The sequence below is a fragment of the Bufo bufo genome, chromosome 3 (assembly GCF_905171765.1).
Source record: "Bufo bufo chromosome 3, aBufBuf1.1, whole genome shotgun sequence".
Lineage (NCBI taxonomy): Eukaryota > Metazoa > Chordata > Amphibia > Anura > Bufonidae > Bufo > Bufo bufo.
In genome coordinates, this window is record NC_053391.1 from 314,536,951 (window position 1) to 314,564,167 (window position 27,217).

The 27,217-nt window shown below is 42.9% G+C and overlaps 1 protein-coding gene across 3 annotated transcripts in view; it reads left to right on the plus strand.

The window, feature by feature from the left end:
* Positions 1 to 27,217, plus strand: part of LOC120995232 (transcription elongation factor A protein 3-like) — a 101,151-nt gene that overhangs the window by 12,970 nt on the left and 60,964 nt on the right. For all 3 annotated transcript variants that reach the window (XM_040424300.1, XM_040424299.1, XM_040424301.1), the window contains exons 2-6: positions 9,286 to 9,348; positions 9,507 to 9,612; positions 12,747 to 12,819; positions 12,945 to 12,980; positions 16,876 to 16,920. In XM_040424300.1, the coding sequence (XP_040280234.1) occupies positions 9,286 to 9,348; positions 9,507 to 9,612; positions 12,747 to 12,819; positions 12,945 to 12,980; positions 16,876 to 16,920 (323 nt within the window). The remainder of the gene's footprint in view (positions 1 to 9,285; positions 9,349 to 9,506; positions 9,613 to 12,746; positions 12,820 to 12,944; positions 12,981 to 16,875; positions 16,921 to 27,217) is intronic.

Below are 27,217 nucleotides of genomic sequence, written 5' to 3' on the forward strand. Positions count from 1 at the left end.
GGGAGGCTGCTAGTCTTCCCTTTAGAGCTCTTGCCAGCATACGGCCACTTTTATTCCCGTATTCGTAGAATTTACTCCTGCAAACTTGTACCATACGTTTGTAGGATACATCTAGGAGACGTTTAGCTTCCATACGTGCAGTCTGGAGATCATGCAGGGTTTGCAGGGTAAGTGCTCGTTTGTGGGCAAGTTCCAGGGAAGTGACTCTTTGCAGAGCAAGTTTAAGTGAATGAGCTTTCTCCTTCTTGAGACAGGAGCCATGCTTAATGAGTACACCCCAAAGAACACACTTCAAGGCCTCCCATCGGATCGGTATTGGGGTAGAATCCTCCTTATGATCTGATAAGAAGTTTGCGATACTGCTAGCAAGGTCAGCAGCGCACCCCGCGTCAAGAAGGAGACTCTCATTTAATCGCCATGTCCATTCCTGTCTAGAGAGGAAGGGCAAATTCAAGGAGCAGTATATGGGAGCGTGGTCCGACCAAAGGATATTTCCTATTTGTGTGGAGTCAAGCCAGGATAGGGCCGATTGCTGGATAAGGATATGATCAATACGACTATATGAGCCATGGGGGGCGGAATAGAAGGTGTAGTCCTTGTCAACTGGGTGCTGGATCCTCCAGGCATCTCGCAATTGCAGTTGGAGCAGTGCCCGTTTTACCTTTTTAATGGTGGGATATGTGAGGGAGGCACGTCCAGTCGAATTGTCAAGTGTCGGGTCAAGTGTCAAATTAAGGTCACCACATAAGATAGCTGTCCCCCTAAGCAACGGTATGATGTTATCAATAAGGTTTACAATAAAGGGGGCTTGATTTTGGTTGGGGGCATATACATTAAGGAAGGTTAATTCCTGGCCTCCAATAAGTAATGTGAGGGCCAAATATCTTGCATCTGGATCGGCAGTACAACCCAGCACTTGATGGGGTAAAGACTTGTGGATCGCTATGGCAACTCCTTTGGTCCTGATCCCCTTTTCAATGCATCACAATACTTTTGTATTGTGAAAAATTGGCTGTAAGTGTATGACAGACTGGACTGGATCTCACAGGCTCTCCCGGAAGGCATCCACGATGCCTAAGGAAGGCATCGGGCTGCCTTGCCTGCCATCGGGTCCCCATAACAGCAGCGCGGGGACTCGATGGAAGCTCCGATCCCCGCAACGACATTGCAGGTGCCGCGGTCAGCGCTGACCGCGGTACATCAAGGGGTAATCCGCCGGCATCTGTGGTTTTTACCGATGCCGGACCCCTTCCGCGGATCGAGTGGGCGCATCTCCTGCACCCGCCCAATCACAGCTGGTCCTTAAGTCACGGACATCTGTGCCGTACATGTATGCCGCAGGTCCTTAAGGGTTAAAGAGAAAGAATTAGCATAACTGATGGTAGGGGTATAACCTTAAATAACAATTATTCCCCCCACTCCCTAAAAATGTCTCTCACATGTAGTGCCCTAGAATGTCAAGATATTTCCTTATAATCTGTATAGAAAAGGGTAAATAATTAGGATCAAGAATAAAAAAATAATAAAAATAATAAAATAAGAGATAAAAGTAATAAGAATGCTACAGTAATTCTCTGACAGGACCATGATTACAAACAATCATGATCAAGAGTAATAATAATAACAAAATTACCAAAAAATTTATATGAATCATGTAAAATAGAGATAATATAAGAAAGATAGGCTGCAAGAATCACCGTGAGACGGTCCAAATAATTAATTTGAGAAGATTATCAAAGAAGGACAGTATTAACAATAATTTACAACTAATAATCAAGTGTGAAAGAAAATATGATCATCTTAATAACTTAAATAATTTATGAACATGATGCAACATATATAATGAAAATTAGCAAGAAGAAATGCGGCCAAATACTATAAAACTTGGTTGATAAAAAAAATGTCTGCACAACTTTACACATACAAACAATAGAGCTGAGAAATGGGGATCATTCTAAATTAAAGGGAACCTGTCACCTGGATTTTGTGAATAGAGCTGAGGATATGGGCTGCTAGATCGCCGCTAGCACATCTGCAATATCCAGTCCCCATAGCTCTCTGTGCTTTAATTGTGTCAAAAAAACAATTTTACATATATGTAAATGAACCTTAGATGAGTCCTGTCTCCTCCATGCTTCAGAGATGAGTCCAGCGTTCTCTGACTCTGAGCCCAGCCACACCCACTGTGAAGGAGCCCGGCACCGCCCTGCATCCTCCGAATCTCCTCCTTGCTCCCCGATGTCACAAAGCTAGAGCGCTGTAATCTCGAGTTGCGCGAGCTAGCGCATGCGCAGTTCGTTCCCTGAGGCTGATGCCAGCACAGGGAAGGAACACTGTACCAACACTGTGCATGTGCTAGCTCGTGCATCGCTAGATTACGGCGCTCTAGCTTTGTGACTTTGGAAAGCAAGGAGGAGATTCGGAGTATGTGGGGTGGTGCTGGGCTCATTCACAGTGGGCGTGGCTGGGCTCCAGAAACATTAGTAACAGCTGCTTGGGCTTCTTACTTGCCTCATTTACATATATATAATATATTTTGTTTTTGCCAAAATAAAAGCACACAGAGCTATGGGGAATGGATATTGCAGATGTGCTAGCGGCGATCTAGCAGCCCATGTCCTCAGCTCTATACCCAAAATCCAGGTGACAGGTTCCCTTTAAATGGAGGATGCGGCTGCTAGCAGCAGGTAGCCGCCCTACCTGCTGCTAGAGAGGTAATTTGCATATTATAAAAGTCAGTTTTTTTATATAACTACTGAACCAAACTGAGTAATAGCCCTATATATTGAGAAATCGCAGCATAAGGATTTTAAGGACACAAAAAATATATATATATATGAGTTTAGTGGAGTGACAGAAGCCCTTTAACCACTTAAGGACCACAGGTTTATACCCCCCCTAGTGACCAGGCCCTTTTTTACAAATCGACACTTCACAACTTTAACGGTTTATTGCTCGGTCATGCAACTTGGCACCCAAATGAATTTTACCTCCTTTTCTTCTCACAAATACAGCTTTCTTTTGGTGGTATTTGATTGCTGCTGAGATTTTTCGTTTTTCTGATATTAATCAAAATAGACCGCAATTTTCTCAAAAAAAGTGTATTTTTAACTTTTTCTGGTAAAATTGTTCAAATATAATTACATTACTATACAAGTTTGTGACAGAATTTATTGTGCTACATGTCTTTGATAAAAAAAAATCCAATAAGTGTATATTTATTGGTTTGCGCAAAAGTTATAGCGTTTGCAAACTATGGTAGAAAAATGTGAATTTCCGCATTTTGAAGCAGCTCTGACTTTCTGAGCACCTGTCATGTTTCTTGAGGTGCTAGAATGCCAGGATAGTATAAATACCCCCCAAATGACCCCATTTTAGAAAGAAGACACCCCAAAGTATTCGCGGAGGGGCATGGTGAGTTTATGTATGATTTAATTTTTTTTCACAAGTTAGCGGAAAATTACACTTTCTGAGGAAAAAAAATAAAATAATAAAGTTTCCATTTCTGCTAACTTCTGGCAAAAAAAAATAAAAATCTCCCACGGACTCACTATGCCCCTCAGTGAATATCTTGGGGTGTCTACTTACCGAAATGGGGTCATTTGTGGGGTGTGTTTACTGTTCTGGCATTTTGGGCGGGGCTAAATTGTGAGCAACCCTGTAAAGCCTAAAAGTACTCATTGGAATTTGGGCCCCTTTGCGCACTTAGGCTGCAAAAAAGTGTCACACATGTGGTATCGCCGTACTCAGAAGAAGTAGGGCAATGTGTTTTGGGTGTATTTTTACATATACCCATACTGTGTGTGAGAAATATCTCTGTAAATGACAACTTTGTATAAAAAAATTGAAAAAGTTGTCATTTACAGAGATATTTCTCACACACAGTATGGGTATATGTAAAAATACACCCCAAAACACATTGCGCTACTAATTCTGAGTATGGCGATACCACATGTGTGACACTTTTTTTGCAGCCTAGGTGCGCAAAGGGGCCCAAATTCCAATGAGTACTTTTAGGATTTCACAGGGCACTTCTCACGCTTTAGGGCCCTAAAATGCCAGGGCAGTATAAATACCACACAAGTGACCCCTATTTTAGAAAGGACACACCCCAAGGTATTCCGTGAGGGGTATGGTGAGTTCATGTAAAAAAAAAAAATTTTGTCACAAGTTAGTGGAATATGAGACTTTGTAAGAAAAAAAAAAACTATTTCCGCTAACTTGTGCCAAAAAAAAAAAATCTTCTATGAACTCGCCATGCCCCTCACGGAATACCTTGGGGTGTCTTCTTTCCAAAATGGGTCACTTGTGGGGTATTTATACTGCCCTGGCATTTTAGGGGCCCTAAAGCGTGAGAAGTAGTTTTGAATCCAAATGCGTAAAAATGCCCTGTGAAATCCTAAAAGTACTCTTCAGCAGAATACCCCTTTTTTGACATTTTGGGCTAACTAAATTTAGGGGGTATTCCTCTGAGACTACCCAGGAAAAAGAGCACACCTGCCTAGTAAAAAGGAGTGCTTGTGAAGTAAAGCTGCGATCGCTAATAAAGATCCAAAAAGCTCAAAAGTGATCTTTATAGCGCCGCAGCGATTTTTACGGTGTTTTTGCAGTGATCAGAAAAAATATATTTCTGTCACTGCGGTGGGGCGGACTAAACGCAAGTGTGGGCACAAGATCAGGCCTGAGCCTAAGGTGACCCTAATGTACTGATATAGATCTGATTGCGATCAGTCTTGATCACTTACAGATACTATATAGTACTAGTGCTGATTAGCGACAGCGATGACGCTAATCAGCGACTAATCAGTGACTGCGGTGCGGTGGGCTGGGCGCTAACTACCTAACAAGTAGCTAACTAACTGGCGGTGATAAGGGACCCTTAGGCCCCATTCACACGTCCGCAATTCTGTTCTGCATTTTGCGGAACGGAATTGCGGACCCATTCATTTCTATGGGGACAGACTTTGTCCCGCTCGGATCCGGAATTGCGGGTCTGCACTTCCGTTCCGCAAAAATATAGAACATGTCCTATTCTTGTCCGCAATTGCGGACAAGAAAAGGCATTTTCTATATAGTTCTGGCAATTTGCGGATCCGCAAAATGCGGAAAGCACATTGCCAGTGTCCGTGTTTTGTGGATCCGCAAAACACATACGGACGTCTGAATGGAGCCTTACAGGGGGGTGATCAATGACAGGGGGGTGATCAGAGAGTCTATATGGGGTGATCAGGGGTTAATAAGGGGTTAATAAGTGACAGGGGAAGGGTGTAGTGTAGTGTGGTGCTTGGTGCTACTTACAGAGCTGCCTGTGTCCTCTGGTGCTTGATCCAAGCAAAAGGGACCACCAGAGGACCAGGTAGCAGGTATATCAGACGCTGTTAACAAAACAGCGTCTAATATACCTTTCTGATGCAATTTTTTTTAACATCTACAACCTGCCAGCGAATGATCAGCGCTGGCAGGCTGTAGTTTAACTTCAGAAATCTCGGGTCTCACGAGATGACGCCAATAGGCGTCGCTGGGAGCGGCGGCAAGCAGTTAAAGTGGTATTATACCTACTATAAATGGAAAAATGGAAGCTCTTTGCGCACATTTTGATCAAAGAGCTTCCATTTTTCCATTTATAGTAGGTATAATATCACTTTAATTTATAATGATCCCCATTTCTCAGCTCTATTGTTTGTATGTGTAAAGTTGTGCAGCCATTATTTTTTTATCAACCATGTTTGCTTTATGGATATGCACCTGTGACTATGAATATGAATTTTCTTGTAGTTGAAATGCTATTAAACATGATGAAATAATATTATACATAAATTATGAAACCATGATCCTGTATAATAATTATATTTATTTATTTGGTGATGTGATATGCCATGATTAAAGAAGGGGATATCTAGTAGCTAAAATAATTAATGAACCTTAAATAAAATAAATATAGAGGAAAATATATCCAAGTAATCTCTCTTCTCCTTAGAAGAGATTAGTAGGAAATGAAGCACTAGGGCATGCACAAAGATCACAGTTGAGAAATGGAAAAAAGACTAAGTCCTACAATATGTGATGAGAAAAAATGGACCGTAGAGAAAAGAGACTAAGTACTGTTAGTTATGTCCAGATATGTGCCCCATCACAGTAGTTATGCAAGATTAGGTGCCCCCTTACAGTAGTTATGTCCATATATGGACACATGGCCCCCTGTCATGAACCAGCGGGTGTGACTGTCACGAACAAGCGGGTGTGAACCCACTGTGCCACGTGTCCTACCTCCTCTAAGGGCGTTGTCTAAGTGAACCCCTCGATCTTCACGGTACCCCTGATGGTGGAGATAGACTTTTCCGTGGGGAACACCAGGTCGCTACCTCTTGAGGAGGATAGGTACACGAGGCAGCTAGTCCAGACGGACCAGGAAGTACCTGAGAAAGGTACCAGAGGTACAGTCGTCAGCAGGCTGAGCCATTACCAGGAGCCACAGTGCATCACTGAAAAATGAGGCAGAGGCGAAGGTCAGGGTAGGCGGCGCAGTTACAGGTCAGGAAATCCAGATTGGCAACAGGAGAGTCAAGGCAAGCAGGCATCAAACGGGTAGCAGAATCCAGGAACACAAGTACAAGTCAGGAACACAAGTAGATCTCAGGAACCTTAGCAGGACACAAGGATCTTGACACTGAGGCATCTGGGAAGGGGCTGAGACACTTATATATGTGCAGGAGGGCTAGGATTGGTTGGCGAGGTCACATGATCCAACCCATAAAGCATAGGAAGTGACGCACGCCGGCCCTTAAGGAAATGCTGCAGGAAACAAGCAGCAAGCATGCTGTGGCCAGGGCTGAAAGGAAACACTGGCAGCAGATCAACACAGCGCCCGGGACCATGGCGGTAAGCAGGGGAACAGTGGTGCACAGCAGCCGCTGTTTTACCCCCTCACAGTAGTTATGCCAGATATGTGCCCCCTCACAGTAGTTATGCCCAGATATGTGCCCCTCACAGTAGTTATGCCCAGATATGTTCCCCTTCACAGTAGTTATGCCTAGATATGTGCCCCCTCACAGTAGTTATGCCAGATATGTGCCCTCTCACATTACCTATGGCCAGATATGTGCCCCTCACAGTAGTTATGGCCAGATATGTGCTCCATCACAGTAGTTATGGCCAGATAGGTGCCTCCTCATATCCAGGGTGTCGCTGGCATCAGTGTGATGTCCACTGGATCCAGAACAAGGTCCTTGTGGTGATAGAGAAAAAAAAAGAATAATCACATAAGGAAAGGATGGTGACTGCCCCTGTGAAATCACCAGCAGGGGGCGCTGTGCTGGCATGCAAAACTGAGTCATGCTAATGTATAGCAGGGTAATCTAGGACATTTCCCCTAAGTGCTACCACACAGTACTAATACCCACATTGTGGCCCCTCACAGTAATTAGGCCCACCTTGTGGCACCTTCACAATAGTTATGTCCTCCTTGTGGCGCCCCACAGCAGTTATGCCCACCTTTGTTCCTGTCACAGTAGTTATGCCCACTTTTGTGCCCCCTCACTGTAGTTATGTCCAGATATGTGCCCCCTCACAGTAGTTATGTCAGATTATGTGCCCCCTCACAGTAGTTGTGTCAGATTATGTGCCCCCTCACAGTAGTTATGTTCCGTTATGTGCCCCCTCACAGTAGTTATGCCCAGATTTGTGCCCCTCACAGTGGTTATGGCCAGCTATGTGCCCCTCTCAGTAGTTATGGCCAGATATGTACCCCTCACAGTAGTTATGGCCAGATATGTGCCCCTCACAGTAGTTATGGACAGATATGTGCCCCTCACAGTAGTTATGCCAAATATGTGCCCCCTCACACTAGTAATGTCCAGATATGTGCCCCTTGCAGTAGTTATGCCCAGATATGTGCCCCCTCACAGTAGTTATGCCAGATTAGGTGCCCCTCAGAGAAGTTTTGCCAGATTATGTGCCTCCTCACAGTAGCTATGTCCAGATATGTTCCCCCTCACAGTAGTTATGCCAGATATGTGCCCCTCACAATAGTTATGTCCATATATGTGCCATCACAGTAGTTATAGCCAGATATGTGCCCCCTCACAGTATTTATGTCCACATATGTGCCCACTCACAGTAGATATGCCAGATATGTGCACCTCACAATAGTTATGCCAGATATGTGCCCCCTCACAGTAGTTATGTCCAGATATGTGCCCCTTGCAGTAGTTATGCCCAGATATGTGCCCCCTCAGAGTAGTTATGCCAGATTAGGTGCCCCTCAGAGTAGTTATGCCAAATTATGTGCCTCCTCACAGTAGTTATAGCCAGATGTGTCTCCTCACAGTAGTTATAGCCAGATATGTGCCCCCTCACAGTAGTTATAGCCAGATATGTGCCCCCACATAGTAGTTATGCCAAGATATGTGCCCACTAACAATAGTTATGCCATATTAGGTGCCTCCTCACAGTAGTTATGTCAGATTAGGTTCCCCACTCCCAGTAGTTATGCCAGATTAAGTGCTCCCTCACAGTAATAGAGGCGGTGCGGAGAGGAAGAAGAATGAGGAGCCCTTCGCACACGTTAAAAAGAAAGAGAAAACAGGTACTAGGTGCTAAATCCCTTAGTCACTGATCGTGATGAGGATTATATTTGGTTCTTTTTTGTGTGTAGGAAATAAAAAGACCTTCACCTGGGTCTAGTAGAAGAGCTAAGAGTTTAGGACTAGCAAAAAAGCCCTATAATGGTGATGTTGACAAATGAAGATTATAAAATGAAGATTATAAAATCAAATGCACTCACTTCACAGGAGGGGTAGTCACCAGGATAAATGTAAGACACCTGGGACTATTTTCCCCCCTGGCCAGGATCACATGTAGAAATATAAATAATTGAACGCCGCCTACACGAGTGGCTTGTTGTGAAAAAGCCACAGATTTTCACCCTTCCAATGTGTATAGTGAAATCTGTAGTGTATTCGCAGCATAATCCACAGCAAAGTGCAAAGGTTGGCATAATTTCATTCGGTATAATCCGCAGGGGAACCTAGTTCAATGATTACACTGGGGCACATAAGACTCTAGTTACACCACTGTAAGATAATGGTAAAAGCCATATTGTGATCAGTTAAAATCCCTTTGAAATCAAAATGAACTTTCAAATCGTTTTTCATTTCTTATAAGGATATAGCATGCACAAGGCCCAAAGCAGTAATTGGAGTAGACTACCATTTTGTTAGGTTTCTGGCCACTGCAATTTTATTGTATTTGACACTAATAATTGTCCTCTATTTGAAATAATTACAGGATCGTATTCTGGATCTGTTAAAGGAACTGCAGAGATTTCAAATGACTGTCTCCCTCCTGAGGGTAAGAGTGGCACCTACTCCTACTTCAGAAGCCTGCACAGACCATTAGAGAGTAAGGGGTTGTTAGAGTTCAGAAGAGAGTGAGTAGCATATAGCTTCTTAGGGGTGATTCACGAAAAAACTAAACAAAACTGAAGTGCACTGCCCTCCCTCTCCCAGAGCACTAGGATTGGAGTGACTGTGAATAAATTAAAGAAGCAAAGCAAGGTCCGAGAGATTGGAGAACTTGCCAAAGTCATCATAAGGGATTGGAAAAGTCTGCTGGGTAAGTAAATCTCAAGGTTATGTGATCAAGGAAGAAAATTTGTGTCAATTGGATCAGAGAATTTATTAAGAGATGTGGAATTATAGTAGGGAAGAATGAGGCCAGAGTTATATGTAACAACGTCTTTTTTACCAAGTGAAATGTAGAACTTCAAATACATTCAAAAGCAACAATTTCCAAGGGCACTTTTTGCTCTGGCCCCAGCAAGGAATCTCAAGGCAGGTGGGATGGCTGCAGATAAGCACTGGGGTTGTACTGGCCATGTAATGTTGTACAGGTGCAGTGCATATCACACATACATTAGTCTTAGCTGTTCAACTGTTGTTGAGCTTCTCAAGACTTTGCTGGCATGAAAAATGGAGCCATGCCAATGTATAGCAGGGTCAGGGGGGGAACTAACTCTCCTTAGGGAGAGAGCACCCTAATCAGTGTGAGGAGACTTATAGACCATACATGCTCCTCTGGAATTCTGGGAGGGATGCAAATGAGGTCTTAACAAGCTTTGCCTCTAATGCCACCAGATGTAAGGCAGCTATCCTGTAAGTCAATGTTCAGCTCTTAAAATAAGCCTAGATACATGACTTGGATATTAAATAAGCCAGCATCTCATCTGCAGACAGCTGTTTCGGGTGATTGCCCCTTATCAGTGCAGAGCACATAACACATACAGTACAGACCAAAAGTTTGGACACACCTTCTCATTCAAAGAGTTTTCTTTATTTTCATGACTATAAAAATTGTAGATTCACACTGAAGCCATCAAAACTATGAATTAACACATGTGGAATTATATACATAACAAACAAGTGTGAAACAACTGAAAATATGTCATATTCTAGGTTCTTCAAAGTAGCCACCTTTTGCTTTGATTACTGCTTTGCACACTCTTGGCATTCTCTTGATGAGCTTCAAGAGGTAGTCCCCTGAAATGGTTTTCACTTCACAGGTGTGCCCTGTCAGGTTTAATAAGTGGGATTTCTTGCCTTATAAATGGGGTTGGGACCATCAGTGGCGTTGAGGAGAAGTCAGGTGGATACACAGCTGATAGTCCTACTGAATAGACTGTTAGAATTTGTATTATCGCAAGAAAAAAGCAGCTAAGTAAAGAAAAACGAGTGGCCATCATTACTTTAAGAAATAAAGGTCAGTCAGTCAGCCGAAAAATTGGGAAAACTTTGAAAGTAAGGGCTGATTGACCATGAAGGAGAGTGATGGGGTGATGCGCCAGATGACCTGGCCTCCACAGTCACCGGACCTGAAACCAATCGAGATGGTTTGGGGTGAGCTGGACCGCAGAGTGAAGGCAAAAGGGCCAACAAGTGCTAAGCATCTCTGGGAACTCCTTCAAGACTGTTGGAAGACCATTTCAGGGGACTACCTCTTGAAGCTCATCAAGAGAATGCCAAGAATGTGCAAAGCAGTAATCAAAGCAAAAGGTGGCTACTTTGAAGAACCTAGAATATGACATATTTTCAGTTGTTTCACACTTGTTTGTTATGTATATAATTCCACATGTGTTAATTCATAGTTTTGATGCCTTCATAGTCATGAAAATAAAGAAAACTCTTTCAATGAGAAGGTGTGTCCAAACTTTTGGTCTGTACTGTACATCAGTTGCAAATGGTATCTCCCTATCCAACTGTTTGCATAGATACATAGCTGTAGTTCATCTGATTAAAACATTGTTTTTCTAGGGTGCTCTGAGGCTCTGTTCCAGAGTTATGATACTTTTTTCTAATATGCAAATTAAACCTTTGGTGCAATGAGGGTGTCACCATTGCTCATGTTGCACCCAACCTCCACTCCTTTCTGCGACCAGTCCCTCCCTTGCTGCTTTGCCACTGGCTGGCCCTTTCATTCAAAGCAGCAAGGGAGAGGTTGGCCAAAGAAATGAGCGGAGGTTGAATACAACAATGGCGATGCCCTCATTGCACCAATGGTTGAATTTTCATACTAAGAAAAACTATAACTTGGAAACAGAGCCACAAATTAACAAAAGAAAAACTGAGTTTTAATCAGGTGAACCACAACAGTGTGTCTATGCAAACAGTTTGATGGAGAGATCGCTGGTGACAGATTCTTTTTAAGGTTGCCTGCACACGTTGCTAAATACATGCAGTTTTTCCACATAGATTCCTGTATTACACAAATGACATGTACAATTTGCAGATTTTTTCCATGCGGAAATGGAACTGCCATGCGGATTTCCAAATCTGCAGTATATCCATTATGTTTGCAGTTTTAGCTACAGATTTCACCTTTTTCCAATGAAGGGTGAGATCTGTGGCAAAAGCGCATCTAATCCTCACTAAAATCCACAGTTAGATATTGCAGATTTTGGTGCAGATATGGTGCAGAAACGGACATAAATCAGCACGAAAATGGGTGCAGATCTCATGTGTGTTCACCCGCACTCGTGTGCTGGTGGCCTAAAGGGGTTCTGTGGGCTTGTATCTAAAATGGGTCTTTCGCCTAACCTTACCTTTACCCTTCAGTTGCTCTGCTGATTCTACGATCCCAGTTGGGGTGTGCTCCCCTTTCTTTCTGTTCAGTTGCATAATGTATAGCTGAACAGGAAGAAACAGGAGTATATATCTCAAAAATGTAAGAGAAAGAGTCTACAACTAGTCGAGCGATCATGTGACACAGACTCAGCGGTGCAACGGAAGGGTAAGCATGGAGAAAGTATATTTCTCAGATTGGCTGAAAGACCCATTAAAGGGACAGGACTGAAGAACCCCTTTAAAATTAGTACTCTAGAAAAAGTTGCTCTTAACTCCATTCATATGTCAAGAATATTCAAAAACAAGAATGAACCTGGATCACACCTTCTCATGCTATGCTTTGATCTAATAACTGCTTCTCAGCATAATTAACATCACTTCTCAGCGCCATAAATAGTATACAGGCCCCTATGTTGCATGCTTACATGAGGCAATAGTACACATTTTGATCAAAAAGCATAAGTCCACTCACCACGACAAGGTTGCCTCCTTGAGTGGGAACCTAATCTAAACTTGTCGCAGCACTGCGTGGTGACCACCAGCACCACAGCACTGCGCCAGAAGATGGCAGGACTATTCATATGTCAAGAATAGTTTGATAAACCAGGGCCTTTGTGTTGTGTTTCTCAGAATCCTCATACAAGAACAATGGAGCTTCAGCTGGTGCAGTTATGCATTCTCCCACCAAGGCTGAACCTGAAAAGTAAGATTAAAGGGACAACAGAAGGGTTAATCCTCTGACTCTACTTGGAATTAGCTGCAACTACAACTTATATCTCAATTTTCCTTTTTTTCTCCATCACTTTTCTAATGGCATACACATTTAAGAAAGCAGAAAGAAGAAAAGAAGTTACATTTGAAAAGGTAAGCTAGTATCCTCAAACTAAGGGCTCATGCACACGACTGTATGTATTTTGGGGTCCGCAAAAACAGATCCGCAAAAAATACGGAACGGACACAGAAAGAAAATACGTTCGTGTGCATGAACCCTAAGGTCCTGTTTTTACTAGCATCATGATGGATGGATGAGTTGACTTGTAGTGGTTATGCTGGGTTGCAGTATGATAACAGCAAGAATAGTGCTGCAGACTACACTATTCTTACCATCAAATAGCCCTTGATGGAACAGGAAAAATATCAAAGTGAACAAAGCCTGACTTTTCAATGGAAGCACTTTTACTATACCATGACTCTGTCCCTTCTCCATTGCAGGTTGTTAGGTTTGTAATCAATATACTTAAAGAGGACCTTTCACCATAATAAAACCTCTAAACTAACTATACAGACGTGTAGGGCGGCGCCCAGGGATCCCCCTGCACTTACTATTATCCCCGGGCGCAGCTCCGTTCTCCGGTTATAGCCTCCGGTATCTTCATAGTTAGGCTCCACCCAGGGGAACCTGACGCCGTCTCTTTCTCCTATGCTGTAGCGCTGGCCAATCGCAGCGCTCAGCTCATAGCCTGGGAGGTTTTTTTTTCTCTCAGGCTATGAGCTGAGCGCTGCGATTGGCCAGCGCTACAGCATGGAAGAATGAGACGCCGGCAGGTTCCGGTCGACCATAGGCGTCTTCCGAAATATCAGAGTCTGAACCGGATGAAATTTCTCCTTCATCAAGGTCAGAATCTTGCTCCATAATAGGGGTGCTAGAAGTGGAAGGTCTGGGCGGTATGGAAGATAGCTTTGCTTCTACCGCTGCCCCTACTTCTTCTTTAATCATGTTTCTCAGATTCTCCACCAGGGAAGGGTTTTCTTCTGAGACCACTTTGTCGCAACATTTCTGACATAAAGATTTTTTATGTGAGCCAGAAAGAGTTTTCTTGCAAATGGCACATTTTCTTCTGATGGATAGTTCATTTTTAGAAGTGACATAAACGGCAGGAATAGATTTATTTAAAAAAATATATATTTATTTTGGGAACCACCACCAGAAGAAAAAATGGGTGCAAGTTTAAATAAATGAATAGTGCGTAAAAAAATACCCCTCATACATAGAGCAGGGAGGAGGCTTACCGGGCTAGAAGGCCTGGAGGTGTCTGTGGGCTTTCTGGGGGAGTCTCCTTCGGCTTGCATCGTCGGATAGCTGGACAGAGGAGCGCTTGGAAGCTGCAGGAGGACGCCGACAGCCCGCACTTCCTCTTCCTTATGCAGCGGAGCTCCGCCCCTTCCTATGCGCCGCGCCGGCCCCTTCTGATGACACAATAACCCACGTCACAGAGGCGCGCGCGGCAGCTATAGGAGTAATATGGGGGCATTCCCAGGCCCAGGAACGCCCCCCTTCCCATGCCGCACAGAGATGCCGGTTACACCGGAACGCGGGGATACAGCCCGGGGTGACCAGCCCAAGCTGGGATTACACCAAAGGGAAGGAGGGACCAAACTGCCAGGTCCCGCGATCCTATCCCCTGCGACGGCCCTCCGGCAGCGCCGGGACAACAAACCTGAAGGCCGCGCGAAATAGTAGCTGGTTCCCGACCTTCTGAGGGACAGGAAACAACTGGCAAGGTAAGAGAGAGGGGGCCCTTTATTGGCTGGTCTCGGAAGATGTTTCCTGTCCCTGAAGAAGGCGAGGTAACCCTCCACGTAATGCCGTTGTGGAGGCGTGAGGAAAATCTTTATGATATTCGCTCCCAGTAATAGGGCCTTAAGTCGCTGCCAGATATCTCTACTGTCAGGGAATAGTAAAGACACTAGCATACTCATTAGATGGATGGCTGGTCATGCCAAAATCAGTGGCTTGGCTGACATTAATCTAATGTGTATGGCCGCCTTAACTAGTAATTACAATTTTTAAGAAAAAAAACGTAATATATCTTATTATGTCATGTATTACATCAGGGATCAGCAACCTCTGGCACTTCAGCTGTTCTGAAACTACGACTCCCAGAATCCTCCTTTCACTTCTATGGGAGTTACAAAAACAGTCAAGTAAGTGTGCATGCTGAGAATTGTAGTTTCACAGAAGCTGGAGTGCTGAAGGTTACCTATCCCTTTATTAGACGACTCTTCTCCTGCCTCCTGTATTGATGTCTATACATGATGTAGAGAGGAGACAGAGTAACAGATCACTGAAGGATCGAGTTATAGCTGCTGCCCAGCAGTCTATAGAGAAGGGAGCAGCTGCAGAGTGAAGAAAGCATAGACACACAGAAATCCTGATGCTACTGCTTCCAGTAAGTGTTATACTGTCTCATCACAGAGATGAATCAGAGATACTAAGGGAAGCAAAATCTTCTCTCTGTGTGCAGTGTATTGGAACAGATAGTGTCCACCCACTCTTAACTAAGCTCAGGTAACACTGACAAATCAAAATGACCCTACAGAAATGGAAAACTGATGAAAAATTAAGGATATAAGTCATACAGTATAATCCTTTCACACTTGCAGCAGAGGATTCCGGCAGGCAGCCTGCCGGATACAGCAAAACATATGCAAACTGATGGCATTTGTCAGACGGATCTGGATGCGGATCCATCTGATAAATGCATTGAAATGCCGGATCCGTCTCTCCGGTGTCATCCCGAAAAACAGATCCGGTATAAATTTTTTGGGCATTTTTTTCGGTCTGCGCATGCGCAGACATGAAAGCCGAATCCATTTTTGCCGGAACACTTAATGCCGGATCCGGCACTAATACACTTCAATGTAAATTAATGCCAGATTCGGCATTCCGGCAAGTGTTCAGTCTTTTTGGACGGAGATAAAACCGCACCATGCTGCAGTATTTTCTCCGTCCTGAAATGGCAAAAAGACTGAACTGAAGACATCCTGATGCATCTGGAACGGATTGCTCTCCATTCAGAATGCATTAGGATAAAACTGATCAGTTCTTTTCCGGTATTGAGCCCCTAGGACGGAACTCAATGCCGGAAAAGAATAACGCAAGTGTGAAAGTACCCTTAGACATAGTTATTCCACATGTACACAAAAAACAGCTAACCCTGGAAATACATTCAGAATGATTGGTAGAATTTATTAACTGAAAGGCAAACACATTTTATATGTTTGAGACTTATTGCGCATTGTGATTGCTACTCGTGCACAGAATAAATGGTGAGTAGCCTTTCGTCTCAAAGCTGTAATTTTTGTCAAATTGTATAGAGCCGAATTATTATCATACAACCTGACTCTATTGAATAACTAAATATGTTTGATATATTAGCAGAATGGAAATATCTAAAAAGCTGAAAATAATCTTCTCATTCCGTAATACAAGGAAATCACTTTGTTGAAGTCTTTGACTATAGTCCACCACTTTTTTACAGAATAAAAGGACTGCTCAGTTACTACTGTATATTCTGGAATATTTGACGATGAATTCTAATGTTGGACTGCCTAGAGTGTTTTGTAAGATTGTTACTGAATTCTCTCAGCAGTGCCATACATGACCATTTTACAATTCACTTTCTGGAAATCAGTGGTGGACTATAATCATACAATCCAAACATGTGATTTTATTTACATGTATAATTTATGATATATCTAAACATTATTTTGACTATATTTTTCCCTTTGAGTCTTAACACTGGATTAGTAATGTGAGTGGACCTAATGGGGCGTGCATTTCTGCGCCAATTGAAAAACCCTGCTTGTGTGCACCGACAGCTTTTAGAGTGCATTAACAAGGGATTATTCTGTTTGTTAAACACGTGAATGCCTCTATTTTAAGAAGATATGTATTTTCTTGTGTTTGGTTGAGGGTGTTAGACCTTTTTGAGGATTTTCTTTCTAATACTATTCTCATGATTTCTGTCGCCCACAGGCTCCCCCCTGCTACACATAAGAATGTACACACTGAGAAAGGAAGGTAATACATTTTTCTTCAACTTTATGGCATGCACCTTGCTATATGTTAACACTGAAGGTCCCTCAATAAAGGTGAGTCAAGTTTCTTGGCTACCACTGTTACAATTTCAGATCTAACGTTCAGTGTCTCTTAATCAGATTCATTAAACATTTCACAAAAATTCTTCTTCCAAACAAATCCAAGGTTTTGGCAATTCGCTTTAGACGAATTGTGCATAACGGTGACCATTTTACATTTAAAATTTAGAACACTAGTTAGGAATAAAAAGCAGGGAGGATGAAGATGGAGGATCACATGACCCAGGACAGAGCCCAGGCAGGCGGGCTTGCCCACAATGCTCTGCATTAACTTGACAGCCAATCAGGAGGAAGGACATTGGGTAATCTATCAAGCTCTATGTTGACTCTGAAGTAGAGATGCCTTTCCAAACTCGCTGTCAGGCCCTAGTCTGGGAGGAAAACCCCCCACACCGAACATAGGAAGAAAAGGGAAAAGGAGATAACGCCTGAAAACTAGGGAAAGAAGATGGACACCTCCTAGTGAAAACCCTAATCAAAGCCCTGACTGACTACCAGTATGAACAGACCCCAGAGGTAGGGGAGTTCATACACAGGAATACCTAAAGTCCTATCTAACCCTAAAGGACCCTGGAACTAATGACAGGAATTATACATCCTGTTCCTCCAAAAGGAAGCATGAACGGGAGTCTCCCTAAGGCCTAACACAAAACAACAAAGAAATGCAACACACAGAGGAGCCAAAATACAAAGGGAAAGGTAACACTTAACTTCCAAAAAGCTATGGCAGCACCAGAAACTCAGCCGAGATCCAAACACCAACTATCCACAGGTCCAACTGAAGCTATAAACTGCACAGCATTGTGGGAGAGACAACTATAAATAGGGAAAGTTAAATGACCGCAATAGCAACACCTGAAGGTTAAGGGTGTGGCCAGTACCAAAAAAACCAAAAAACACAGATGCCTATTGATCCACAAGGTAAACATGTCAAATCAAACCATGTGTTGCCAGTCTCAAAGATCTCCTGCCACTCACTGTCGCAGGGACGTCCGTATTTCTCTGTACGTCTGTACTCACTCAGCCATTGTTATTGTAACGGGGTGCCGAAGGCGCACTCGGTCTCCCATCAGCCGCAGACCTGCTGCTTAGCTTCGGGAGCGAGGATCTGTGTTTGACCTTGCTAGCTGGGAGGCTCCCTGCTCCTAGGTCTGCCTTGAGCGCCGAGCCGATCACTCGGTGCTCGACTGGTCGGTCTGTCGGTCACGTGATGCTGGCCACGTCACATGACCCTCACTCCCCACTATAAATACAGGCAGCCTGCTGGCCACAGGTTGCCTGTTAATTTTAGGTATCTGGTGATTGTTTGGTTTCCTGCATATTTACCTGATCCTGGTTCCCTGACGATTCTCTGCCTGCTCCTCCTGTACTGCGCATCTCTCCTGGTATCCTGACCCCGGCTTCCACCTGACGATTCTTTGCGTACTCCTGTTGTACTTTGTTTCTCTCCTGGTATTTGACCTCGGCTTTTCCTGACTATTCTCTGCTCATTCCTTAGTACTGCGTAGCTCTCTAGGTATTGACCCGGTCCGTTCACGTTCCGTTATTTGTCTTGTCTGTCTTCCCAGCACGTATCCTAAGTTAGGGACTGCCGTCTAGTTGTCCCCTGTCATTAGGACTTGCGAGGCAAGTAGGCAGGGCCAGGGGTGAGGGTGGAGCGCAGTGGTCACTATCCTCCCCCCTGTGTGTAGTGTACGTTACCGTCACAGTTATGATGGGACTTGTCTGTCATGTCTCCAGACACCAATTAGACACACAATCCAGACATTTTAGGGTGTTGCAGGGTCAGTGTAGGGTTGTGAAGAAGATATATTTAGTTAGGTAGATTGAACTACTAAGTTATATCATTAGGGACAGGATAAAGGCAGTTATTGTACGGTGTGTCTGTAGCTACGACTGGAGGTGTCCATAATTTCCTGTGTTGCAATACAAAAGAGAGATGAGCTTTTAGAGAGGCAGTACTCTTTATTGTGTGCTGGCCTTTTTTGTTCAAAAACCTGTTGCAAAGCTTCTATAGTTAATAGGTGTGTAATAGGCATATTTCATGGCATCAACAGCGGCATATGTTTTGCTGCATATGCTATGCAATTGCACATTTGTCTTACAAAAACCTGTTGCAAAGAGTCAATAGCAGTGTACAGTTTAGTCACACTTGGGGACATCCATTTGTGCTTTTTTCTGTTTCCCAAAAACCTTTGGTAATTTTCCCACTGTTTACAAGCAAGGATTGCAATAAACAGATTTTAGTTCAGAACAAGCTACTCCTTCTTCCAAAACTGTGTGTGTATAAACATGGGCAGGTATCTTTACTCTTCAAGTCATCATTTCTGCATGGCTTTTTCAGAAAAAGCCACAGTTTTTTTTTCTGGTACCACTGTGTGCATAAGCACTGGTAGGCATTTGCCCAATAAGGGTCAATTTTTGCAACATTTTTAATTTTAAAATGCATAAAAAATAAAAATGAAAGACCCAAATCGATTTTTCTGATTGATTCATTAGTGTGAGACCCCAAATTAATTTCAAGAAATTTGCTCATTTCTAGTTATTGGTCATATACTGCTGGAAATAATGTATGGAATGATGCAAATAATATAGAGTATATAATATTTACAAATGCCTAGCTAGGCAGAGAAACCTATCTTGACCCAGGTATTAAAACTTCACTTTTAATGAGATAATTTTAAAAGTATGTATATTGTGTGTGTGCAACATGCACTCTTTAATTGAAATGAAGACAACCAAAGAATGAAAAATTAAAAATACAAAGCAGATAATCTAGTAAGATGTCGCACTAGGAAAACTAGACCCCAAACTGGTGCTCCTGTATAATTGAGACCACTCACTCAATCAAAAAAAGGTATATAATAAGTAATATAACAGGGCACTCAAGAAACCGTGACCATGTGGTTCATATGGTTAAACACTTTATTTGCAGTTATAATCAAAATGCTGGTATTGGATGGTATTATCATAAAGATGATTGATATTAGGCAGCAAAAATAAAAATAATTCGATTATCACAATGGATACATCAATTTGTGCAATATACCAATAATGATAAATATAATAATATGACTTGCAACTATGGATCGGTGGGACGCTGCTGATACTGAGGGTGGACACAGAGACTTGATTTTTATACATTTGCTACTATACATCTGATTTTATACATCGACACTCAGGTGTAACAATTATGTTTTGATCTATTGATTGACCAACCCATTCAAGATATTTTTGGGACTATTGATCCATAGTTGCAAGTCATATTATTATATTTATCATTATTGGTATATTGCACAAATTGATGTATCCATTGTGATAATCGAATTATTTTTATTTTTGCTGCCTAATATCAATCATCTTTATGATAATACCATCCAATACCAGCATTTTGATTATAACTGCAAATAAAGTGTTTAACCATATGAACCACATGGTCACGGTTTCTTGAGTGCCCTGTTATATTACTTATTAAAAATACAAAGCACCTCGACTCTAATAACAGTGATACCTGCACTAAGTGAGGGGAGGGGAGAATTGCTCTATCTCTCACTGCATATCCCTATAAGCAGGGTGCCACTGTCACTGGCGGAGCTACACACTGCCTTGACGCTGTCAGCGGTTCACTGCACGCTATAAAGGGTTGTCAGGATACCCTTGACGGGTGGCGTGGGAATGAGAACACTGCCCACCATTCATATATGTTGCATAAAGCGTTTAATTCTCAGACTGGAGTGATTGTATAACTGAAAACGCACAGAGATGCAGTGTTCAGCAGCTGTACTCAGCCTACTGAATGTTTGACCTGCACCAGACAACGACAGCTGAATGGCCGTGGAACTGTGGTGGCCAGTGAGGAGGTGCAATGCAGTTAAAATCTATTACTGCCCCCCGACATGTTTCGCCAGAGTTCTGGCTTCTTCAGGGGCAAATGGGCAAATCTGCAGTTTTTCTGTTACAATTGCATCTGGATTTGGGGAAGCTAAGGACTGGCTTCTGACACAGCGAGCACCACCACAGTAAGGAACATTCTATATTTTTCGTAGTGCTGCTGCACATTTTTTCTTTTTATATAGTAACTTTATGGATCATGAGTTTAATATACATGAATCTGACTGCATTTTTTATTTTTTCAAAAGTGTTAGGAGACAGAAATAATAAAGAAAAGAAAGGGAAGAGGGGTAAGGGAGAGAGATATAGGGGGGGGGGGGGGGGGGGGGGAGGGAGGCAGGCCTATACTGCCAGGGGTCCCAGAGTATTACTTAGAGATGCTTTAAGATACCATGTAGTGTACTGAAAGGGTTTAACCAATTCTCTAACTTCTACCATACTGTAGTGTGCCAAAACAAAAGCGCGCCACTTATTAAAGAATTTGGAAGCTGAACTTTCTTTGTGCCTAGATGCTTCAATCCTTTCATATCCTAAAAGTACTTTCAATTCAGAAATCACAGCAGGAATGTCCGGCATGGTATCTGTGAGCCATCTCTGGAGCAAGACCCTTTTGGCTACCAACAAAACCGAGTGTAATAAAATCGGTATCTTAGTTGGGTTTTCCATACGGATATAATGAAAAACCAAGGTCTGAGGTTCCATAGGTAATTCCACCAACCAGTTAGTCTTGATATATTCAATCACAGCGATCCAAAATTTGATTACCTCAGGACATGTCCAGATGCCATGCCAGAAATCCGTAGCAGCCATTTTACAATTAGGACACTGTGTGATACGGTCTGGAAACTGGGGAGAGGCTGGAAAGTTAAATCCATAAATTGCCCGATGCATCATTCTAAAAAACGTTTCACGCCAAATCTCACCAATCACGCACTGACGCACCTTACTCCAACCTTCCAGGATCTTCACCCCAATCTCATCATCCATAGTGATGTGCTCCCACTTCTTAAAAAGAGTGGAAACCTTGGCTTTTGTGAAGTTTCCTGAAAAGGCCCTGTAGAGCCTAGAGAGAGAGACTGTTTGGGGAGAGAAACTAAGGATCTCATCAAAGGAGTTTTTGGTCGCCTCTCTCGATAGATCACGTAATCTATGTGAGCAGAAACCCACAATCTGCATTATTTGCAAGAAATGGGAATCTGGTAAAGCGTATTTTTCCTTCAGTTCTTTTGGAGTCAGCCAGCGTTTCTCCCCCTGATGCATCAGATGTTCCGCCCTAGTCAAACCCCTAGATATCCACAACTCAGAAGGTCTCAAACTAGTCCCTGATGGAAATTCTGGATGACCCCATAGCGGCATCCATTTAGAGATTGCATGAGGCAGATTTGCTGTTTTCCTAACCGCCTTCCAGGTTGCTATCGTATCTCTCAATAAAAGCGAGGATTTAATTTCCCTGGGTAATGCGGCCAAATTAGAGTGGAGGCACGCTACCAGGTTCCATGGAGCTACCAGATTTTGTTCTACTTCCCTATTAGAGAAAAGATCAGTATCATGCACCCAATCCGAAACATGACGCATAAGACACGCCAGATTGTAACCCCGTACATTTGGGAATTTCACTCCTCCTTCTGGTTTCCATAACATAAGCTTCGAAAGAGAGATACGAGGGCGTCTGCCTGACCACAAGAACGTGGTAAAGGCCCTGTTTAGAGCATTGACATCAGTATGTTTCAGTAGAATCGGAAGCGTTTGGAGGGGGTAGAGCAACTTAGAAAAACTCATCATCTTAATGAGCTGGCATCTTCCCAGTAGAGATAAGGGAAGTGAATGCCATTTCTGTAGTTCAGATATTATTTTCGCTATGAGGGGAGGATAGTTTAGTGAGTATAATGACCCCGGGAGCTTACCGATTTTGATCCCTAGGTATGTGATATATTTCTTAACAGCCGATAAAGAGAGACCTATGTCCTGCCAAAACTGCGGTGGGTTAGTGGCGTGAAGCTCTAAAATCTCACTTTTAGACGAATTTATTTTATATCCTGAGAAGGACCCAAAAGAACTCAAGAACTCCATTAGGGGGCCTAAATGTCGCTGTGGAGAGTCCATGAAAATCAAAAGATCATCTGCATATAAAGTTAGTTTTACTTCTTTCTTGCCTATGATAATACCCGTATATAAGTCAGAATCCTCTAAAAATCTAGCTAAGGGCTCAATGGCTAGGTCAAAGAGGAGGGGGGAAAGCGGGCAACCCTGTCTAGTCCCTCTCTGGAGAGGAAACACCCGAGATAGGAAACCTCCCGTATGTATGCGCGCCCCTGGGCTGGAATAAAGACCCTTCAGAAAGATCCGGATATCCCCCAAAATCTTGAATTTATCGAGCACCGCCCCCAGCCAGTTCCAACGCAGTGAATCAAAAGCTTTTTCCGCATCTAACGCCAACAAAATGGGGGTTCCGGCTGGCTGAGGGCGGCGCTGGACCCAATCCAAGGTTGCCAACACCTTCCTAATATTTGCTACCCCCGACCTTCCTTTAACCACCTCAGCCCCCAGTGCTTAAACACCCTGAAAGACCAGGCCACTTTTTACACTTCTGACCTACACTACTTTCACCGTTTATTGCTCGGTCATGCAACTTACCACCCAAATGAATTTTACCTCCTTTTCTTTTCACTAATAGAGCTTTCATTTGGTGGTATTTCATTGCTGCTGACATTTTTACTTTTTTTGTTATTAATCGAAATTTAACGATTTTTTTGCAAAAAAATGACATTTTTTACTTTCAGTTGTAAAATTTTGCAAAAAAAACGACATCCATATATAAATTTTGCTCTAAATTTATTGTTCTACATGTCTTTGATAAAAAAAAAAATGTTTGGGTAAAAAAAAAAATGGTTTGGGTAAAAGTTATAGCGTTTACAAACTATGGTACAAAAATGTGAATTTCCGCTTTTTGAAGCAGCTCTGACTTTCTGAGCACCTGTCATGTTTCCTGAGGTTCTACAATGCCCAGACAGTACAAACACCCCACAAATGACCCCATTTCGGAAAGTACACACCCTAAGGTATTCGCTGATGGGCATAGTGAGTTCATAGAACTTTTTATTTTTTGTCACAAGTTAGTGGAAAATGATGATTTTTTTTTTTTTTTTCTTACAAAGTCTCATATTCCACTAACTTGTGACAAAAAATAAAAACTTCTATGAACTCACTATGCCCATCACAAAATACCTTGGGGTCTCTTCTTTCCAAAATGGGGTCACTTGTGGGGTAGTTATACTGCCCTGGCATTCTAGGGGCCCAAATGTGTGGTAAGGAGTTTGAAATCAAATTCTGTAAAAAATGACCTGTGAAATCCGAAAGGTGCTCTTTGGAATATGGGCCCCTTTGACCACCTTGGCTGCAAAAAAGTGTCACACATCTGGTATCTCCGTACTCAGGAGAAGGTGGGGAATGTGTTTTGGGGTGTCTTTTTACATATACCCATGCTGGGTGAGATAAATATTTTGGTCAAATGCCAACTTTGTATAAAAAAAATGGGAAAAGTTGTCTTTTGCCAAGATATTTCTCTCACCCAGCATGGGTATATGTAAAATGACACCCCAAAACACATTCCCCACCTTCTCCTGAGTACGGCAATACCAGATGTGTGACACTTTTTTGCAGCCTAGGTGGGCAAAGGGGCCCATATTCCAAAGAGCACCTTTCGGATTTCACAGGTCATTTTTTACAGAATTTGATTTCAAACTCCTTACCACACATTTGGGCCCCTAGAATGCCAGGGCAGTATAACTACCCCACAAGTGACCCCATTTTGGAAAGAAGACACCCCAAGGTATTCCGTGAGGGGCATGGCAAGTTCCTAGAATTTTTTATTTTTTGTCACAAGTTAGTGGGAAATTATGTTTTTTTTTTTTTTTTTTCATACAAAGTCTCATATTTCACTAACTTGTGACAAAAAATAAAAACTTCCATGAACTCACTATGCCCATCAGCGAATACCTTGGGGTCTCTTCTTTCCAAAATGGGGTCACTTGTGGGGTAGTTATACTGCCCTGGCATTCTAGGGGCCCAAATGTGTGGTAAGGAGTTTGAAATCAAATTCTGTAAAAAATGACATGTGAAATCCGAAAGGTGCTCTTTGGAATATGGGCCCCTTTGCCCACCTAGGCTGCAAAAAAGTGTCACACATCTGGTATCTCCGTACTCAGGAGAAGTTGGGGAATGTGTTTTGGGGTGTCATTTTACATATACCCATGCTGAGTGAGATAAATATCTTGGTCAAATGCCAACTTTGTATAAAAAAATGGGAAAAGTTGTCTTTTGCCAAGATATTTCTCTCACCCAGCAGGGGTATATGTAAAATGACACCCCAAAACACATTCCCCACCTTCTCCTGAGTACGGAGATACCAGATGTGTGACACTTTTTTGCAGCCTAGGTGGGCAAAGGGGCCCATATTCCAAAGAGCACCTTTCGGATTTCACAGGTCATTTTTTACAGAATTTGATTTCAAACTCCTTACCACACATTTGGGCCCCTAGAATGCCAGGGCAGTATAACTACCCCACAAGTGACCCCATTTTGGAAAGAAGAGACCCCAAGGTATTCGCTGATGGGCATAGTGAGTTCATGGAAGTTTTTATTTTTTGTCACAAGTTAGTGGAATATGAGACTTTGTATGAAAAAAAAAAAAAAAAATCATCATTTTCCACTAACTTGTGACAAAAAATAAAAAATTCTAGGAACTCGACATGCCCCTCACGGAATACCTTGGGGTGTCTTCTTTCCAAAATGGGGTCACTTGTGGGGTAGTTATACTGCCCTGGCATTTTCCAGGGGCCCTAATGTGTGGTAAGTAGGTAAATGACCTGTGAAATCCTAAAGGTGCTCTTTGGAATATGGGCCCCTTTGCCCACCTAGGCTGCAAAAAAGTGTCACACATGTGGTATCGCCGTATTCAGGAGAAGTTGGGGAATGTGTTTTGGGGTGTCATTTTACATATACCCATGCTGGGTGAGAGAAATATCTTGGCAAAAGACAACTTTTCCCATTTTTTTATACAAAGTTGGCATTTGACCAAGATATTTCTCTCACCCAGCATGGGTATATGTAAAATGACACCCCAAAACACATTCCCCAACTTCTCCTGAATACGGAGATACCAGATGTGTGACACTTTTTTGCAGCCTAGAGCGCAAAGGTGCCCAAATTCCTTTTAGGAGGGCATTTTTAGACATTTGGATACCAGACTTCTTCTCACGCTTTGGGGCCCCTAGAATGCCAGGGCAGTATAAATACCCCACATGTGACCCCATTTTGGAAAGAAGACACCCCAAGGTATTCAATGAGAGGCATGGCGAGTTCATAGAATTTTTTTTTTTTTGGCACAAGTTAGCGGAAATTGATATTTTAAATTTTTTTCTCACAAAGTCTCCCGTTCCGCTAACTTGGGACAAAAATTTCAATCTTTCATGGACTCAATATGCCCCTCACGGAATACCTGGGGGTGTCTTCTTTCCGAAATGGGGTCACATGTGGGGTATTTATACTGCCCTGGCATTCTAGGGGCCCTAAAGCGTGAGAAGAAGTCTGGAATATAAATGTCTAAAAAATTTTACGCATTTGGTTTCCGTGAGGGGTATGGTGAGTTCATGTGAGATTTTATTTTTTGACACAAGTTAGTGGAATATGAGACTTTGTAAGAAAAAATAAATAAATTCCGCTAACTTGGGCCAAAAAAAAGTCTGAATGGAGCCTTACAGAGGGTGATCAATGACAGGGGGGGTGATCAATGACAGGGGGGGTGATCAATGACAGGGGGGGTGATCAGGGAGTCTATATGGGGTGATCACCACAGTCATTGATCATGCCCCTGTAAGGCTTCATTCAGACGTCCGGATGCGTTTTGCGGATCGGATCCATCTATCAGTGCATCCGTAAAAATCATGCGGACATCTGAATGGAGCTTTACAGGGGGTTGATCAATGACAGGGGGGTAATCAATGACAGGAGGGTGATCAGGGAGTCTATATGGGGTGATAACCACAGTCATTGATCACGCCCCTGTAAAGCTTCATTCAGACGTCCGGATGCGTTTTGCGGATCTGATCCATCTATCAGTGCATCCGTAAAAATCATGCGGACATCTGAATGGAGCTTTACAGGGGGTTGATCAATGACAGGGGTGTAATCAATGACAGGGGGGTGATCAGGGAGTCTATATGGGGTGATCACCACAGTCATTGATCATGCCCCTGTAAGGCTTCATTCAGACGTCCGGATGCGTTTTGCGGATCGGATCTATCTATCAGTGCATCCGTAAAAATCATGCG